The sequence below is a fragment of the Tympanuchus pallidicinctus genome, unplaced genomic scaffold (genome assembly GCF_026119805.1).
Source record: "Tympanuchus pallidicinctus isolate F22 unplaced genomic scaffold, pur_lepc_1.0 scaffold15, whole genome shotgun sequence".
NCBI lineage: Eukaryota > Metazoa > Chordata > Aves > Galliformes > Phasianidae > Tympanuchus > Tympanuchus pallidicinctus.
The window spans coordinates 24,916,891-24,932,874 of record NW_026294669.1 but is presented as its reverse complement, the minus strand read 5'-3'; the positions used below and the strand labels follow the sequence as shown (position 1 = coordinate 24,932,874).

The following is a 15,984-nucleotide window of genomic DNA, read 5'->3' as shown; positions in this document are numbered from 1 at the left end:
GCCTTGATTTTCATTCCTTGCATTGATGCATTTCCTTGTTAATTCACACATCCACATTTTATTGTGAGAGCCACATCTTCAGTAGCTACTTGTAAGGAACAGATCTTAGAGAGAAACCCCAAGAGGATGTGAAAACAGCACAGCAAGAATCTTGCAGCTTCCTGCCGAAGACAAGTTTTGTTTTGAATGAACTGAATTTCCTTAATATGTGACAAGACTAGAAAGAAAAATCCAGCAATGCTCTATATCCCTTGCTTTCTGGACAGTCCTCTCCTTTGCATAGGGAGTTCCCTGTGGTGCTTGTCTTTGCTGCATGTGTTCTGTGCTGCAATGACAGCTCTTCTAAAAAGAGCTCTTGCTAGCTACAGCAAAGGTAAACCAACACTTTGTTCAGTGCAGTGTGTATAACAACACAAACCTTGGTTAGAAGCTCCTGAACAATTCCAGTAATCTTTCCATTTTATGGTAAGGTTTTCTACAGATTTCCCAAGTGTAATCCAACTCAGTCATTTAAAGGCCACCAACCCAGAGATTCCTCTTAGAATTTCTTAGTCTTTCTCATGTCTAGTAACAGCTGTTCAGTATATCTCCCATGGTACTGCATCCTATTGTCACATTGCAGAGTGCAGCAGAGGGACAAAGAGCCTCAGTCTCTGCCCAGGGCTGGCACCTCTTCCCACCCAATCCATGAGAAGTCCTGCTGCCTTCAGCAACACCACCACGATCACCAAACCACCGCTACACAGGAATGCATCCTACCACGCTTTCAAGCATGCTTCTCTGGACTGAGGACAACCTTCTCCTTCATTCCTAGCACAAAGATACCTTTGTCCCCAAGCCACTATTATGAGTGGCACTGCAGCACTGTTGGCAACAGTAGGCCAGAAGTGTTCACAAAGTGTTCACAATTGGCAACAGTAGGCCAGAAGTGTTCACAAAGTGTTCACAAAATGGACACTTCCCATCAGGTGGGAGCCATAAGAGCCCAGCCTGAGCTAACATTCAAGAATCAGAGGTCTTCCTTGCAGCTCATTATTATTTATTATTTGTACTGTAGAAGTACCTAAGAGCCTACTAATACGATCAGAGACTGTTTATGTCAGATGCTGAACACTAACGGAATAGCAATGATAACTGCCCTTGCAAAGAAGTTCAGAAACACACAGATCACTTTGGGCAGAAGGCAGAGGTCTGTGTTTTGCTTCTGTGTGTGCTGATCTTTCTCATCCCCAGAGGCTGGAAGCACAGGTACCACCAGAAATTTGAGAACAACTTCACACCTCTACTGCCAGTCTGCTCTTAGATTCATAGAAGGATCTGGAGGGCAAGAGGAGTGAGAAGGAGAGTTACACAGACATGATGCTTTTCTGGAAAGAAGGACAGATGGGTGGTAAAAGGTTCAGGACTTGAAAGACAGAAAGCTTCAAGGTCAGAACCAGATCAGGTCTATTCAACTATTATTTCAAACCTTCCCTTGAAGCATCAGGCTTTGTTTTTCAGCTCAGCCCAGAGAACTGAACTAGTTGTATGGTTCTGCTTCAGGATGGCACGTCTTGCTTTCCCACCAAACATCTGCATCTGGCCATCAATCAGCTTGCAAAGTCCACCAAGACTGTTGGATGCCCTAAGTTGTGATTATGGGTTAAACCCATTCATCTCTAACCCCAGAGGGTGCTCATTATCTGCTTTGCAATTAAAGCCATTGCATTGTCCACAGAGCACTGATTTAGAAGGGAAGGGAGTCAAATGGTGCCTGTTTTTAGGAAGGAGGAAACCTGCAGTGCTTCATGCTAGTCACTTTTTCTATCAGTGGAGATTCAGAGAGCAGCTCACAGACCAGGAAGCACCTCCAGCCATGCAGGTCTAGTGCAGAGATGCAGCCACCCTGCTTCACACCAAGCAGTGCCATGTGCAAGGTGAATGCAATGATTATGTTACAGCATTGCCTCCCAGTTCAACAGAGGCCACAGCTATGCCAGCTCCCCTGGATAGAGACAGAAGGAGAAATCACTTCTGCCCCAGCTGTCCTTGGGATGCTGTTTTTGGGCTGCACCTGCTAGAACATGAAGTGTATTCAGCTTTAGCTCTAACTTAAATATTTCTATTGAGATCTACCTTCTTGGCAATGCAGAGGATCACAGCACCATAATTTGCATCTCTCTGATGTCCCTCTGTCCTTCATTTTTGTGTTGCCCCAAGGGGCAACAATAAGCATCCACTTATGCTTTCCTCTCACAGACAGTGCAAACAGGGAAAGCTCCGCATGCACCAAGAACATCTTGCATTCAGAGGAGCTGTTTGGTGGATGGTGTGGAAGAGTAAAAAATGCAAGGTGGAAACACACACAGACACTTGTGAGTAAAGCCTGACCAATGAGCTGGTCTGGAGAGGAACAGCATAGAATAAACATGGTAGAGAAGTGACAACAAAATGGTGTGTCTATGATGTGGGATGTAACCTAGGTGTTTTGCTCCCCACACTATTAGGGAAAAAAAAAAGGAAAAAAAAAAAGGTTTTCTTCCTCATGTTCTCATTGCACTTCCCCAGGATGAGCTGCTGAAGGGAAGAGATGGGATCCTCAACATCCTTCCTGGCAGTACGATCACGCAGTTTAGAGAAGGTTTAGAAAAGTTTAGGGAATGTGAAACACTGAACTACTTCTCAGGTCACTGAAATAGTGCTGTGCAGGGGCAGGAGGAAGATGTGGGGCCAACAGCAGAGGCCTTCCTCTAGGAAACTGAGGTCTGAAGCTGGCTTTAGAGCTGTCCCATTGCAACTCTGGAAGAATCTTCCAGCCATGCCACCTGGCAGCTCAACACCACCAAAATGAGCCTGCTTGCTTGGCAGTAGCTTTCTGCACCCACTTCTGGAGAGCCTACAGATGCAAACTCAGCAGGCTTCTTAGTGCCAGTCCTCCTCCTCACTTTACACAAGTGGCCTCACCCAGCCTCTTTGTCCTCAGGATGGACACTGACTGAAGGACCAATGCTTTTTAACAGCCTTGTTGCAGTCTGTAAGTGCAGCAAAGCTGTGTTAACCCTAAAACTCCAAGGGGGCAAACAAAGAATCGCAGATGGCAGGACAGCACACAGATGTGACAGTAGAAAGAACTTATAGCCTACACACCTAGAATAACTTGCCCCTGCTGGAGAAAGTGCTTCAGTACTTTTGCCATCTATGAAGACCATGGGTTTAAAACTGTATCCCGAGCTGCATACAGGGGATCTAAGCATAACTGTTTCATTGGTACCAAAGGGAATAAATTCAGTGACGTGCTTAAACAGCAAATTGATATACAACCCTATGGCTTTATGGCACTTTGTCACTGTCCATTTTAAAGCAATGAAGCCAACAACACCAGAGTTCCCAGCAAATCAGCCTTCCCTGCTGGGTCTCCATTATGTACCCCCTCACTATCACACCTGGGGTCAGCAGGGCTGGAAATATGACGATGGAAAGCAATCAGACTGACCAAAATTGTGAATCTGTGTACACTGGTGTATCGCAGAAACCCAGTTAAATGCAGGGGGCAGTTCTGTACTCCCAACTCGGAGAGGGTAGAAGAGATTGTTGCCAAAGGTCCTGTGGCAGGCAATGAGACGTTCAAGCTCTTTCCAGAAAACAGAGAAGTCACCTCTACTCTTTCTTCAAAAGAGCAGAAGGAACAAGGAAACATTTTCTTTCCTTTCACAAGGACTAACCACTCTCATGGCCCTGTAATGCAAAAAATAGTAGCCTTTTCCTCTTCCCAGGAGCCAAGACCCATTACTGCTATGGTACAGTCAGCCATACCACTCCCTGCATCTTCCCAACATTTCAGCAAGTGCAGCAATGATACCTTCAGGGCTAGCCTAAAAAATCCTTCCACAAGCCAGGCTATTGTCTTTACCCATTTCAGGACAAATCTGTGCTAGGGCTGAAATGTTCTCCCTTGAACTTTCTGCAGGTCCAAACTTGTGCCCTTTACCTCTATGTTTGTGCAGACCTCAACGCCCGTAAGCCCAGCTGTGTGATGGTGGTGCTCCTGCTCCATGTGAGATTGCATTGCTCTCTGATGGGCAGCGTGGTTGAGCCAGAGCAGGGAGAGTGGCTATCTGCCAGGAGTAAGGTCAGTGTATCCTGGAAAACAAAGGAATATGGCAAACATTGCTTTCCATTACCTTTGGGTTAGCACAGCTATACACTATCCCAGAAGCCGGACTGAGAGCATTACACTCAGTGTATCATCACGTTCATTTTTTTGTCCAGACTTTTCTACTTCTGCCAAATGATAACCCCATTCTGCTTTCTCGACTGACCTCCAAAACGGAATATCCAAGACAATAAAAATGCAATGTCTGCCTGGAAACCACCTGGGCATGCAGCCAGATCCATAGCCCAGCTCTTCACCTCAAGGCTCACAGCCAAAATCCTGCCCTCAGACAATTTCTTCTGAAGCCAGAAAGAGCAGCAGACCAGCAGCTGCGCACAGGATCTGGCCATCAGTTACAGTGCAGCCTGGGCATAGGCAGGGATTTTTGCTGGTGCAAAGTGTTGGTTCCACCGGGAACAACTTTCAGTTCAAGGGTGAAAAAGAGGTTGTTCCTACAGGGGCCTGCCTTCAGCAGGAAGTTCAAAACTGATGGACAGAAAGATTTTAAGTGACAATTCAAACCAGAGCTTTTTGGTGCAAGCATATGTGGCTGTCAGAGCAGACGGGACTCCTGGGCTGTCTGCACACAGATGCTTGCAGGTACAGAGCTTTCCAATAAATCTAAGCACAAGCAATCCACAGCTCATGCAGGCCACTGTTCTTGCACTGGTGTTACAGGGATGGCTTGGCAATCAGAGCAGGATAGTTACACTTAACAAGGACAGAATTATAGCACCAAAATGTTTTTCAGCCACAGGAATTACAGGATTTGAACATACAGCATATGTTTAAGTAGCTCATGCTATAAATCTTTATTGCTTTTGTCCTGTTTCCTTACCTAGGTCAGAGACAGCTTCTACATATGCATGTGGCCTTGTTCTGACAAGCTCTTTAGGAGTGCTGCTTTTTGAAATCTCCTTCTGAAACAGCTATTTCTTGCAAAGCCTCTCAGTACAGGAGCTGTGCTACAATACCTGGTACTGCTCCTTACCATATCTGACCACCTTAGATGAGTTCTTCGCTCTTCAAGGTGTCGCAGAAAGGCACTGCTGTGCCAGCTTGAGGCATGCCTGGAATTGGTAACGACTGCCTGGAGGACCTTCAGCACCACTCACTGCGCTAACCTTCCCTCTCCTCTTGCTGCCAACATGTGCTTTGCTACCTTTGCGGGTGTGTTTATGAGAAAGAGCAATTTATTATTCACACCCAGCTCTTCTGTGAGGATGAAAGCATTGGAGATAGCCACGCTTGAGACAACCAACAGCTCCTGAGGTGCAGTGTGAGAAATGGGCATCCTTCTGAGCCTGGCCCCAGCCTGCGCTGAGCTCTTTGGCAGGAAGGAGCATGAAGGTAGGGGTCAAAACCTGCATCCACACGTGTTTCTGCATAGGCGAGACCATTTATGTGAAAAAATGCCCCCTGTCCAGTCTCTCCCAATTACTGTGGAGCAGTTTCACTTCCCACTTTTCCTCCATATTTTGGCTCTCAAAATGAGAGTGTAGCGCTTACTGTTTTTTAAAAACGATGGCAGTGCTGCCCATCAGCAGCCTGGAAAACACATGCCTTGGCGCAGCCTTTGTCGGGGAAACAGCTTTATTCTCAGAAGCACTCTTCAAGAGGGGCTTCTGTAACTGTTAATATGGACTCGATCTCGGAAAAGGTAATTTGTCCTCATCACTAAGAAAGACAATGTACCACGAACTAACACCGATGAGTTCTGCCGCCTCGCGTTCTCCCACCAGTCGGGGCAGGACACGCAGCATGAGGTACGTCAGGGCCCCGCACCAGTCCGCGCCAGCTGCGCACGGCGGGTGCTTGAAGCCAGCAGCGCGCGCGGCTCCCTCGCTGAGGAGCGGCGGCGGCCCCACGGCAGCGCGCTTCCCTCGCTCAGCGAGCGTGGCGCTCCGTCTCTTTACGAACAGCCTCACCGGTTGCTTTCCTCTTCAGAGGCCCCGGGCACGAAAGCGGCCCTCTCCCTACCCAGCTATCCGGGCCTTCCCCTCGGGCCGCACGCCCAGCGGCGGGGAGTGGCGCGGCGGCTGCCCGCCCCGCAGCCGCTCAAGAGCGGCGGATTTCTGCTGAAAGCGGCAAAAGCCGCGAGCCCGAGGCGCGAGAGGAGCGCCGCGCCGCCCCTCGCTCTACCGCCATCGCGCGCACCGCCGCCCCGTTATATAGCGCCCTAAAAATAGCTCGCCGCGCACCGCCCCGCGAGCCGCGGGGAGAAGGCGGGAGCCTCGCCGCCAGCCAATCCACGAGCGGTAGGCGGATAAGCCCCGCTCCCGAAGCCTTCCTCGCGCTTCCATTGGACCGCCGTGACTCCGGGCGCGAAGCGGCCCCGCCCCCCCCGCCCCGCCGTTTACCCTACATGGTCACGCGCTGCCTGAGTGGGCTGCGCGCGGGGGGCGGGCGGGGCGGCCGTGAGGCGGCGGTGGCGGGAGGGGGGGAGTTGGGCCGGGTTTGCTGAGGGAGGGTGAGAGGGAACCGGGCGGGGGGGGCCGAAAATAAAGCGGGGAGGGGGCGGGGAGGGTGGCGCGAGCGCGCATGGCCGCGGTGGTGGGGACGGGGACGTGCCCCGGTGCGGCGGGCGCGGGGTGCTCGGAGCGCGGCCGCCTCGGCCCGGCCCCGCGTCCCCTCCGCGCTGACAGCCCGCCTCTCCTCTCTTCTTTCTTTTTTTTTTTTTTTTTTTTTTTTTTGAAGTGTGACTGAAACAAAACAAAGCAAAAGGGACGCTGGATCTATCATTGGTTGCTTTTCCTCCTCTTTTTTTTATGATCCCAAACACCCCCCTCCAGAGCAAACAAACACACACAAAGCAGAGCAGGGGCCGGCCGGCAGCAGCATGGATGTCTTGGCTAGTTATAGTATATTCCAGGAACTGCAGCTTGTCCACGACACCGGCTACTTCTCAGCTTTGCCATCCTTGGAGGAAAACTGGCAGCAGGTGAATGCTTTACGTTACTCCTGTAAATCTCTTAAGTGCAGGCAGTCGGTGCCTCGGGGCTGCGCTTCTGCCTTTTATTTCATTTTTTGTTCTCTGATTCAGGGTTGGTTGTTTTCCTTTTGGTTTTCTTTTTTTTTTTTTTTTCCATTTTTTATTTTTTTTTTCCGCGTGGGTAGAGCTGTACGTTTCTCTCTTTTTGCCACGGCCAGCTGAGCAGCCCGTGCAGCCCTGCCTGCCCGCAGCTGTCCGAGCACCTGAGGCCCGGTGACAGCCGCCAGGTCTGCCTTTGTCACCACTCCTGCTTTTATTTCCTTTCGTTTTTGAGCTTAGTTTTTCTTTTTTCTTTTTTTTTTTTTCTCGTTATTTTTGTTCTTTTAAGTGAGGCTGATCTCTTCCAGCCAGTGCTGACAGCTGGTGGAAACGGAGTAGATCATTCTTATTTTCAAGTAATTAGTACATGTCAATAAAAATCCTATCTGAAAGCAGAAGCGGGTGCGGGCAGGTGCATGGAGGCAAAAGCTTTGAAGCTGAATTCTGTAAGCAGGGGGCAACTCATTTTTATTCCATTTCTCTTTTTTTTTTTTTGTTTTTCTTTTTGGAGCATGAGGAGAAGTGCACGCTTCTCGCCGTGCCTTAAGACAATGCCGCCTCTGGCTGGTTCCCATCACCAGCGCCTTCTGGTTACATGCAGGAAGAATCAGGGTAGTTCTAAAGGTGGAAATTGTGTATTGTGAGTGCATTGAAATGATGGCTGGTGGCAGATAGAAGCTGTATGAAATTAATGACGAGCCCGAATGCATATACCTATAAATAGTTATCTGCCAGGATAGGGAAGGAGAGGGAAGGCAGCATTCCTCCCTGTAGCCCTGTTTATGGAGGTGATTTTCTGGCAGAAGTGACACGCCAGTTAGAATCCTCTAAACTGGTGTCTCTTTAACAGAAAAAATGTGCTCGTGAGTAAGAATAGTGGAGTGTGGCTGGAATGACATGTGGTGCTAATGCCACGCACAGACCATGGCACCATCAGCTCAGAAATAATGGGCCACTGGTTTTTGTCTTGCAAGCACTCACGTTAGTCTTGGCTAGTGTAAAGGCAATGTGTTAGTTCTCCAGCAAATGACAATGTGGAACATTTATTTAATTTTCTTTACAAGCATGTGTGCAGGGAGAAATGTGGCCGGTCAGGCTGTAGCTTTGTCATCTGGCTGTGCTGTCGCTGGATCTTTAAAGGTTTGCCCTAGCAAAATTGTTTTGGCTCCAGCTTTGTGTGTGCACACACCTACAAGAGGTTTACTGACAGCTACGTGTGAAGACATCCAGGATTTAATGTGCAAAATGACTGATCCAACTTTGCTTTATCCTCCAAGGGGGTGGGGATGCTTCTTGTTATTAATATTCAGCTCAATATCCATGGTGGTCACATCTGCTTTCCTTTCATAATTTTAACATGCTAATTAAACTGAAGAGTTTGATATAATTTCATTTAAAAAAATAATAATTTCGTAGCGTCGTTGTTGTTGGATGGGTTGCATATTACTAACAGCCTGGGAAGACCAAAGCGAGATAATGTGTTGACATAGCCAGCATGCTTTAGGCAGTACTGTGCGTGATACTCTGTCTCCTACTGCCTTCTTTTATGTGTGGCAGTGGTTTGTTTGATATGGAACAAAGTACCTACCCAAGCTCACTTGTAGTGTTGCAGAATTGAAATGTAACCCTTAAATGGTTAAACCCCACTGACTCTCAGCATATTTGGAAAGCAAAGTTGAGAAAAAATTACTACCTTTCTTCCCCTCAAATCTTCCAAGCAGTGCCCAACGTTTCATAATACATCCTGTATTTACAAATTGTTTTTCTCCCCTGTTGCTGCCTGGACTCTCCTTGCAAACAATGGGGGAGCAAAGCTGGTGGATCGCTGGTGGCAGCAGCTGCCGTCACTGTGCTGAGCATGCTGCCACATGGGCTTGGCAGACCCACTGACATAGAGACCCTGATTTCAGTCACTTGTGAACAGCACCAGGTCTTAGGGATTTATTCACTTTGGGCAAACCGTAGCAGCTTTAGGACACATTGCATGTGTGTGGGTGTGCACCTGAAGGCATCCCTAAAAGCTGTCAGGGCAGTGACTGATCCTCATAGGAAGCGTTGAGGCTGAGGGCAGCAGCTTTAGTTCTGAGCAAAGGGCTTGAATGGGTATTGCCTGCACTCCCATGAAGATCTCTAGTGCAAGACCTGAGTTCCATGGTGGCTGCAAAGCAGTGCGTCTGACATCAGCAAAGCCATGTCCCCAGGAGATTACTTCAGAGTCTCTTAAATTGAGGGAAGTAGTTGTGTGGGTCAAGAGCAGGCTTCCTGGTCAGGCTATGAGCTCAGTTTTTTCTGTGATTATCAGGCTGTTGGCCCTCTATGGAGAGGGGTTAGTCCCTGCCAGTTGCTGCTGCTTCTAGGTCTCTCTTCCAATACTAGAAAAGATGTGCATGCCCCACTGATAATTTGCATCAGTGTTGCCACAGTCCTGACTCTCTGTTCTCCTGACTCTGGATCACGCTTTTGTAGCTGAGGATTTCGCAGCTGGGCAGTTGCTCATATTTCCGATTGTGAAACACCATCACACAGAGAGGGCACCGACAGGCAGCAACAGGCAGGTTACTAAATGCTTGCATGTGGTCAGCTGATCTCTCCCTTTTTCCCTTCCCACTACAAGAGAAACGTGAGCAAGTTTGGCATTTACACTTTTGACAGCACTGGAGCTGAATGAGAGCAGCCCAAAATATGTACAACACAAGTGAATTTTGTCATCTCTTCCTTCCTACATTTCCTTTTCAGGAGGAAAAAATAAAAAAAAACATCACTCCATCCCAGATATATTTTACATAATAAAAGTAGAAATACCTGGAGCGAAGCTGGAACTGAATCCATGATGTGTTTTGCATTATTTTAAAACAGATGTTGGTGGGAAGGGGGAGGTTTGGGTTTTAGGCAAGAAAATGCTTGGTTTTACTGTGTCAGCTTTGGCTGTCCTCCTTCAGCTGAAGAGCTTGTGAGGTTAGGATTGTTTTGGAGTGGAGGTTGGGATCTAATAAGGCGCGCAGCTTCATCAGGAGAAAGACAACTTTGTTTAGTCTCTTCAAGCAGCACTGCACAGCCACAGCACTAGGAGAGATAAAAGAAAGAGGTGGGTTGTGCTTGGAAAAATCAGGCATTTGCTGTACACCAGCTGGCTGGTATCTCAGTATCTGTCTGTTTCTGCCTGATGCTCCATCCTTGCAGTAATGTGAACCGTCTGGGCCGCTCTCGTCCCTGTGAGCTGACTCCGCGTTTCAGAATCCATCTGGAGGTAGATTTCAGTGCTTGTGTGGCTGCTGCCCTGCAGCATGAGCTCTGGTCACACGCCATTGCTCACCAGGAGTAGACGTCTGATGTGGCATCCTTGAGACTGGGATCAAGCTGCAAGGAGAGCAGCACGAGGCTGGGGAGTACCCTGTGGCTCTGCACGGAAGGAAGCAGGCAGAAGGCTGGTTTTGAGGGAGGTGGCTGCAAGGAGTGTATCCCGTGGAACTGCACGTGGTCCCACTGTCAGCAGGCTGGGCTGCAAAGTAATGACTGGCAGGAGCTGGACCGGGGGCTTCAGCCTGTTCTTGTGCTGTGCCCTCACAGCAGTGTTTGAGGGGTCATTAAAAGATCAACGTGCAGAGAGTGTCTCCAGTAATTGGATATGTTTCTTCTAAATGCGGCATTTCAAACTTCAAACCGCCCTACTATCCTGTCCCTTTGGAGGTCTCTGGACTCATCATCTCTCTGTGGAGAAGAGGTCTTGATGGATATATTGAGGGACTCTCTTCATTATCTGTGAGGGCCACAGAGCACTCTCTAGCATGTGATTCCCAGGGCACAACAGGCAGGGAGCTGCACAGGGCCACCGTGCGTGTGGTTGATTCAGAAGTTTAGAATCTACAGGGTTTGAGTGTCATATTCTGGTTTATACTGCAAGACAGCCAGCCTTTCCCACGTGTCATTGGGCAGAACAGATCTTGGTGAGAATAGCACTGTATCGTTGAACTGATGTTTTCCTTTTTCCTTGTCTGACTCAGTTGCTCTCAACTGCAGCAAGCCCTGATCCTTTGAAGGGGGATGTACGTTTCCTGAAAGCACAGAATCAAGGAAACCTTTGTTTTGCCTTTGACTCTGTCGTAGAGCCTTCTTTGTGTATTTTAATCAAGTCTTTAAGCCTCATTTTGTCTTGTTCTGAAATGGCTGACAAAAATGATGCTGAGGTACAGTGTTTGTGGGATGGGGAAGCTGAAATGACCCATCCTGGCAGAGGGCCTGGAGATCCCGGTGTTGCGTGAGAGCAGAGGATCCCGAAGTGGCTAATCTCTTACATCTTAATGCTGACTTCCACTTGTCAGACAGGATCATTTTCAGGCCTATAGGAAAAGTTTCCTGTGGAAAGGCATAAATGACACTGGAAAACATTCCTGCCTCCACATCATCTCCATTGTTCTAGTTTAATGGCATAGTTGGCCGCTACATAAACTAAAACATCTCTTTTAATATTGCTATTTCATCTTGGTTCCAGTCACAGTGCAACACATTTCTTAAGTGCTTCTTAGTACATCATACCTCTAGAGAATAACTTGCAGAAATGGTTGACTTCCAAGAACAGCCACATGTGTAAGGCAGTGTATTTCAGACCTGAGCACCAGTCTATGCTCTCTGCTTCTCCATGTGCTGAAAGCAAGCTCCTGTCATCCTGTAGAAGGAGATGGAGAAAAAGGAAAGACGAACTGGAAACTGCTGTCAGTATTGTTTTCTGATTCCCCTTAATTACAGAATCTGCTGTTATAAATTATTAAAGCATTATGAAAGCATAGAGCCCTGCAATCCACATTACAAGTGTTAAATAGTTGACTGTGCATGTGACTTATGGCAAGTGATTCTGAAATGGAGTATATACCTGTAAGCAATACACAATCCTGTGGATACTGAACTTCAATATACTTCTTATTTCTTTGGGATGTTTTAACCCTTGCACCTCTCAACCCACCACTGTCTTTATGTTACAGTAGGCAGTACATAGATTTGAGTAGGCTACAAAAATATCAAGATATGTAGCCAGTCTGCAATGCAGTGCTTCCATGTGGAAGCAGCGGAAGCTCTTCAGTGCAATGCAGTAATTGCATACTGAAGTTTCTGAGCTTAGAGGACAATGTTTTTTTTCAGGATACTGCCATATTTTTGAGGCCTTGCCCAATATCTTTCCACTGAGAAACATCCAGTGCTTTGGTTCTCCATTCTGCATGGAACACATGGTACAGGAATGTAAGAAGGAAGCTGTTTCTGTATGACTGTAGCTGCATGTGGCCAACTTTGGTTGCGTTTGTCCTTAGAAAAAAAGGATGTTGCTCACTGGTGAAGCTGGTGTTCAGTATGTTGAGCAGTTGTGTAATAGTACACCTCATACCAAATCTGTCAAATCCTGCAAAAGGGAAGAAATTCTTATGATCACAACACTCAAAACTTCCTAAGAATTATTCACAGGTATTTTAATTGATGGAATTTTTATTTTGGATGGTAAAGCTGGATTCTGGAGAATTAATAAAAGTTTTCAAGAGTGATGCCGAACCCCTCTTACTATCCTCTCTGTTCCTCCCTTGTTATACTAAATAGGGTACAGAGTACAGATCTGATTAAAGAATATTTCCCAGCGTGATACTGTTATGTTTGAGACCATCCCAGTTTTCTTCTGTTGACTTCGGTCTTGATAGGCACTACGCTTGTTTGGATGTCTGAGTTGAGTACTCTCTTGGCTGTGTTTCCTTCCCAGCGTTGCCACTTCAACACTTCTAAAGTCGTATGCTTGGTTCACAAAGCACTGAGATGGTCTTTAAAGACACAGGCTTTAAAAAAAAAACTATGATATTCCTTCTACTTTTCTTGTTTCTGAGCCAGTGAAGACATATTCTGTGGTCTTTTGTTTTTAAAAATAAAATGCTGGTTACTTGATTCCAGCAGCATTGAGAAAATGCTTCTATTGTCTAAGCTTGAGAGACATCAGCATGGAGATATATGTATACGTCCCTGCATGTGCCTGCTAGCCAGACTGCGCTTGCAACCCCTGGTCTTGGCAGCAGCTGGTGGGGAGGGCTGCCTGGCTGCCTGTGAGAGCAGGGTCTGCATCTCTTCTCCCTTCCTAGAGGAAATTGTTTCAGCCGTTGTGCTCTGGGGCAGTTAGACATCTTGGATTGCATCAGGGTGCCAAACCTCTCCTTGGTTCTTCAGTTATAAGACAAGTTGGCAGCTTTTCGCTTCTTCTGCGGATGCTGTGAGGGTCACTGTTAGAGGTTTGGGGTGCTCAGGAAAGTGGCTGGGGCGAGAGGGGCTGCACCAGATCCAGCCACCCCGTCCCATGCGATGAAAGCACAGGGCAGCTGAGAGCCCTCTGTGGCTGTGTGATCACCTCTGTGAAATACTGTAGATAAATAGCTGAAAGTTGACCTTAACCCCCCCTCCTCGGGATCTGTGGTATATTTGAGACAACTGGTGCATAGTGCTAGTGCTACCTCATCTTGGTTTTTAGAAAGTGGGACAAACGGGAGTTGCGTGTAAGAAACTTGGACAGATAGGCAAGGAATTGTTTATTTTTAACATTTTAATGTTTTTCACTGCATTGGTAAGCTGCCCTGGTGCTCTTGGTTATTTTAAACAGGTACCTGCTCTCTCTTTGTTCTCACACGAAGGATCCTTTCCAATCCAGAGCGTTTCCGCTCCGTGCAACTGTGTATTCATTACACGTGTTGTTGTTTAGAGAACTATTAAGATGCATGTGGTATACTTTACAATGTACACTAAAGAGTCTGAGTCACGCACAGACAGCGTATCAGTGCTTGGTGAAGGTCCCACAGACATACGCATTTAAGTGTCATAATGGTTTTGAACACTGCTTATAGACCATGTCTGACACATCCTAATCCTGCTGGTTATTTGCCAGTGTTGTGGACCTGCGTGCAAAGCTAGGGCTTAAATCACACGAGGGTGCCAACAGCCCCTGCTCAGCAAGGGGTAGGGAGGTAGCCGGGAACAGAAGCGAGGGAGACAATGTGATTGATGGGGGGGCATGCAAAGGAGAAGGACACTGGCTTGTGAGAGGCTTTTCTGAGAGAGTCCAATTCGTGTCCTGATTTACAAATCCTGCCCTTAAATTTACAGCCTCTCAAGGTCGATTTTAAATGCATACTGGCATAAGGTTGACATTTGACCGTGATGGAGCTTGTAAATCAACGTGCTTTGACATGAACTGCAATCAGTGAAATTATCTCCATCTATATAATTAAAAAAAATAAATGCCGTAAGCAAGGTTTGTGCTATTTTGGACGGGATCATCTTGCCCACCTGCTGTCTTTGCAGCTCTTGCACTGCAACATCCTTCCCATGCAACTGAGTAAAGTGACTGGAAATCAAAGTGAAAGCGACTGTTCGGATTGTGTAGTGAGGAAAATGCATGCAGCGTGACAAGTAAATTAGATTTAAAAATGCTTTCACTACTAATAGGCTACTATGCTGTTAGCCATTTGGTTTTAATCCTGACTCTTCAGTGGGCATGCTTCATTTCCAAGAAGAAGGAGAGTTCTTGGGTTCAAACATTCGCAGTTTCTACCCCTTGCTGATTTGTCTTGCCTCCAGCTTGGTAGGGGAATCAGCATCGAGCTTTGTACTGGGGAAAGAGGTAGGGGACTGCCTTTAATTGTCTTCGTGTTTCACTGATGCTGAATGGAAAACAAAGGTTCCAGAAGCAAGGGCCTTAGTGGGAATGTTTGGTAAGTGGAGGAGAAGGGGAGAGAGCTGCTCTTGTCTACTTGCTTTTTACACTCTCATCACAGCCTTAGGTGTGATGTTAGACACTGATCACTTTTTCTGCTCGATTCACATAACCTCTTGGGTGTGGGAAACTTTAGGTGATGATGTGGTAGTTCCAAAATTCATGTATTCTAATAAAACACTTTAGATTAAATAAAAATATCATTTTTTTCCTTTCTTTCTTTCTTTTTTTTTTTTCCCAGCTGCAGACTGCTTGGTAGAAATGTTTCAACCAGGGTTACTTTCTAGAAGCTTTCCTCACTAGGACTGTCCCCTGTTTCCACAATAGGACTGTCCCTATTTCTGATGTGAGAGACTTGGTTTGGCACCAAGTCTGCTTTGCTGTCCTGTGACACTCAGACTTGATTCATTTTTCCCATCTAGTATCAATTTGCCTAATAAAAGATATCTGGGCTCATTGCAGCCCATGACTCTTGTATTGTTTGAGCACTGCAGCCACACACCACGTGATGCCATAAGCAGTGTCTGACTGCTTCTGATCTATAACCTGGAAGTACAAATCTGAGGCATACAGATGCACGAGGTGTGCAACAGCTGTGCAGCCACATGTCTCCATCACCTCCTTAGAGCTGCTGGTCACTTCTTCCCACTCAGCTCTGCTCATACAGGACTCCTCACAGCCAGATGCAAGGTGCTTTGTCATCTTTTGGGTGAGGGTTCTGTGCTCATCCTGCCTGGGCACCCTGGCTCACTGCTGGTTCTGAGGTGCTTCACATCCTAGAGCGCAGCGGCTCAGGGACTTTGATCATCTACTTGTGGCTGCACAGTGGCTTAACGGGTCACAGCCCTACTGTGCTTGCTGTCTGCTTCTTACTAGTGCACTTCATGATCCTTGTTTGGAGGTTGTTTTCTTCTTTTCTTTCTTTTGGCCTCCCATGTCAGCCTGGAAAATTTACACTGCTCCAAAGGAAATGTTCCACTCATCTGCAAGCTACTACAGCTGCTGCATGAGTAATAAAATAAGAAAGGGATGGAGAGGGAAGAAGAAAGATGGGAGCTGGTGTTTCATATGGAAAGCATCAGGACAGAAATG

At 47.1% G+C, this 15,984-nt stretch overlaps 1 protein-coding gene across 6 annotated transcripts in view; it reads left to right on the top strand.

Annotated features, from left to right (window-relative positions):
- Window positions 1–6,693: 6,693 nt before the first annotated feature.
- KLF7 (KLF transcription factor 7) overlaps window positions 6,694–15,984 on the top strand; it is a 59,515-nt gene continuing 50,224 nt past the window's right edge. For 5 of the 6 annotated variants that reach the window (XR_008204769.1, XR_008204770.1, XR_008204767.1 and 2 more), the window contains exon 1: window positions 6,701–7,073. Coding sequence is in view for 2 of the 6 variants with exons in the window: in XM_052675623.1 (XP_052531583.1) it covers window positions 6,972–7,073 (102 nt within the window). In the remaining 4 variants the exon portion in view is untranslated. Of the gene's footprint in view, window positions 7,074–15,984 lie in introns of all 6 variants that reach the window. The other variant, XM_052675624.1, reaches the window with a different exon arrangement.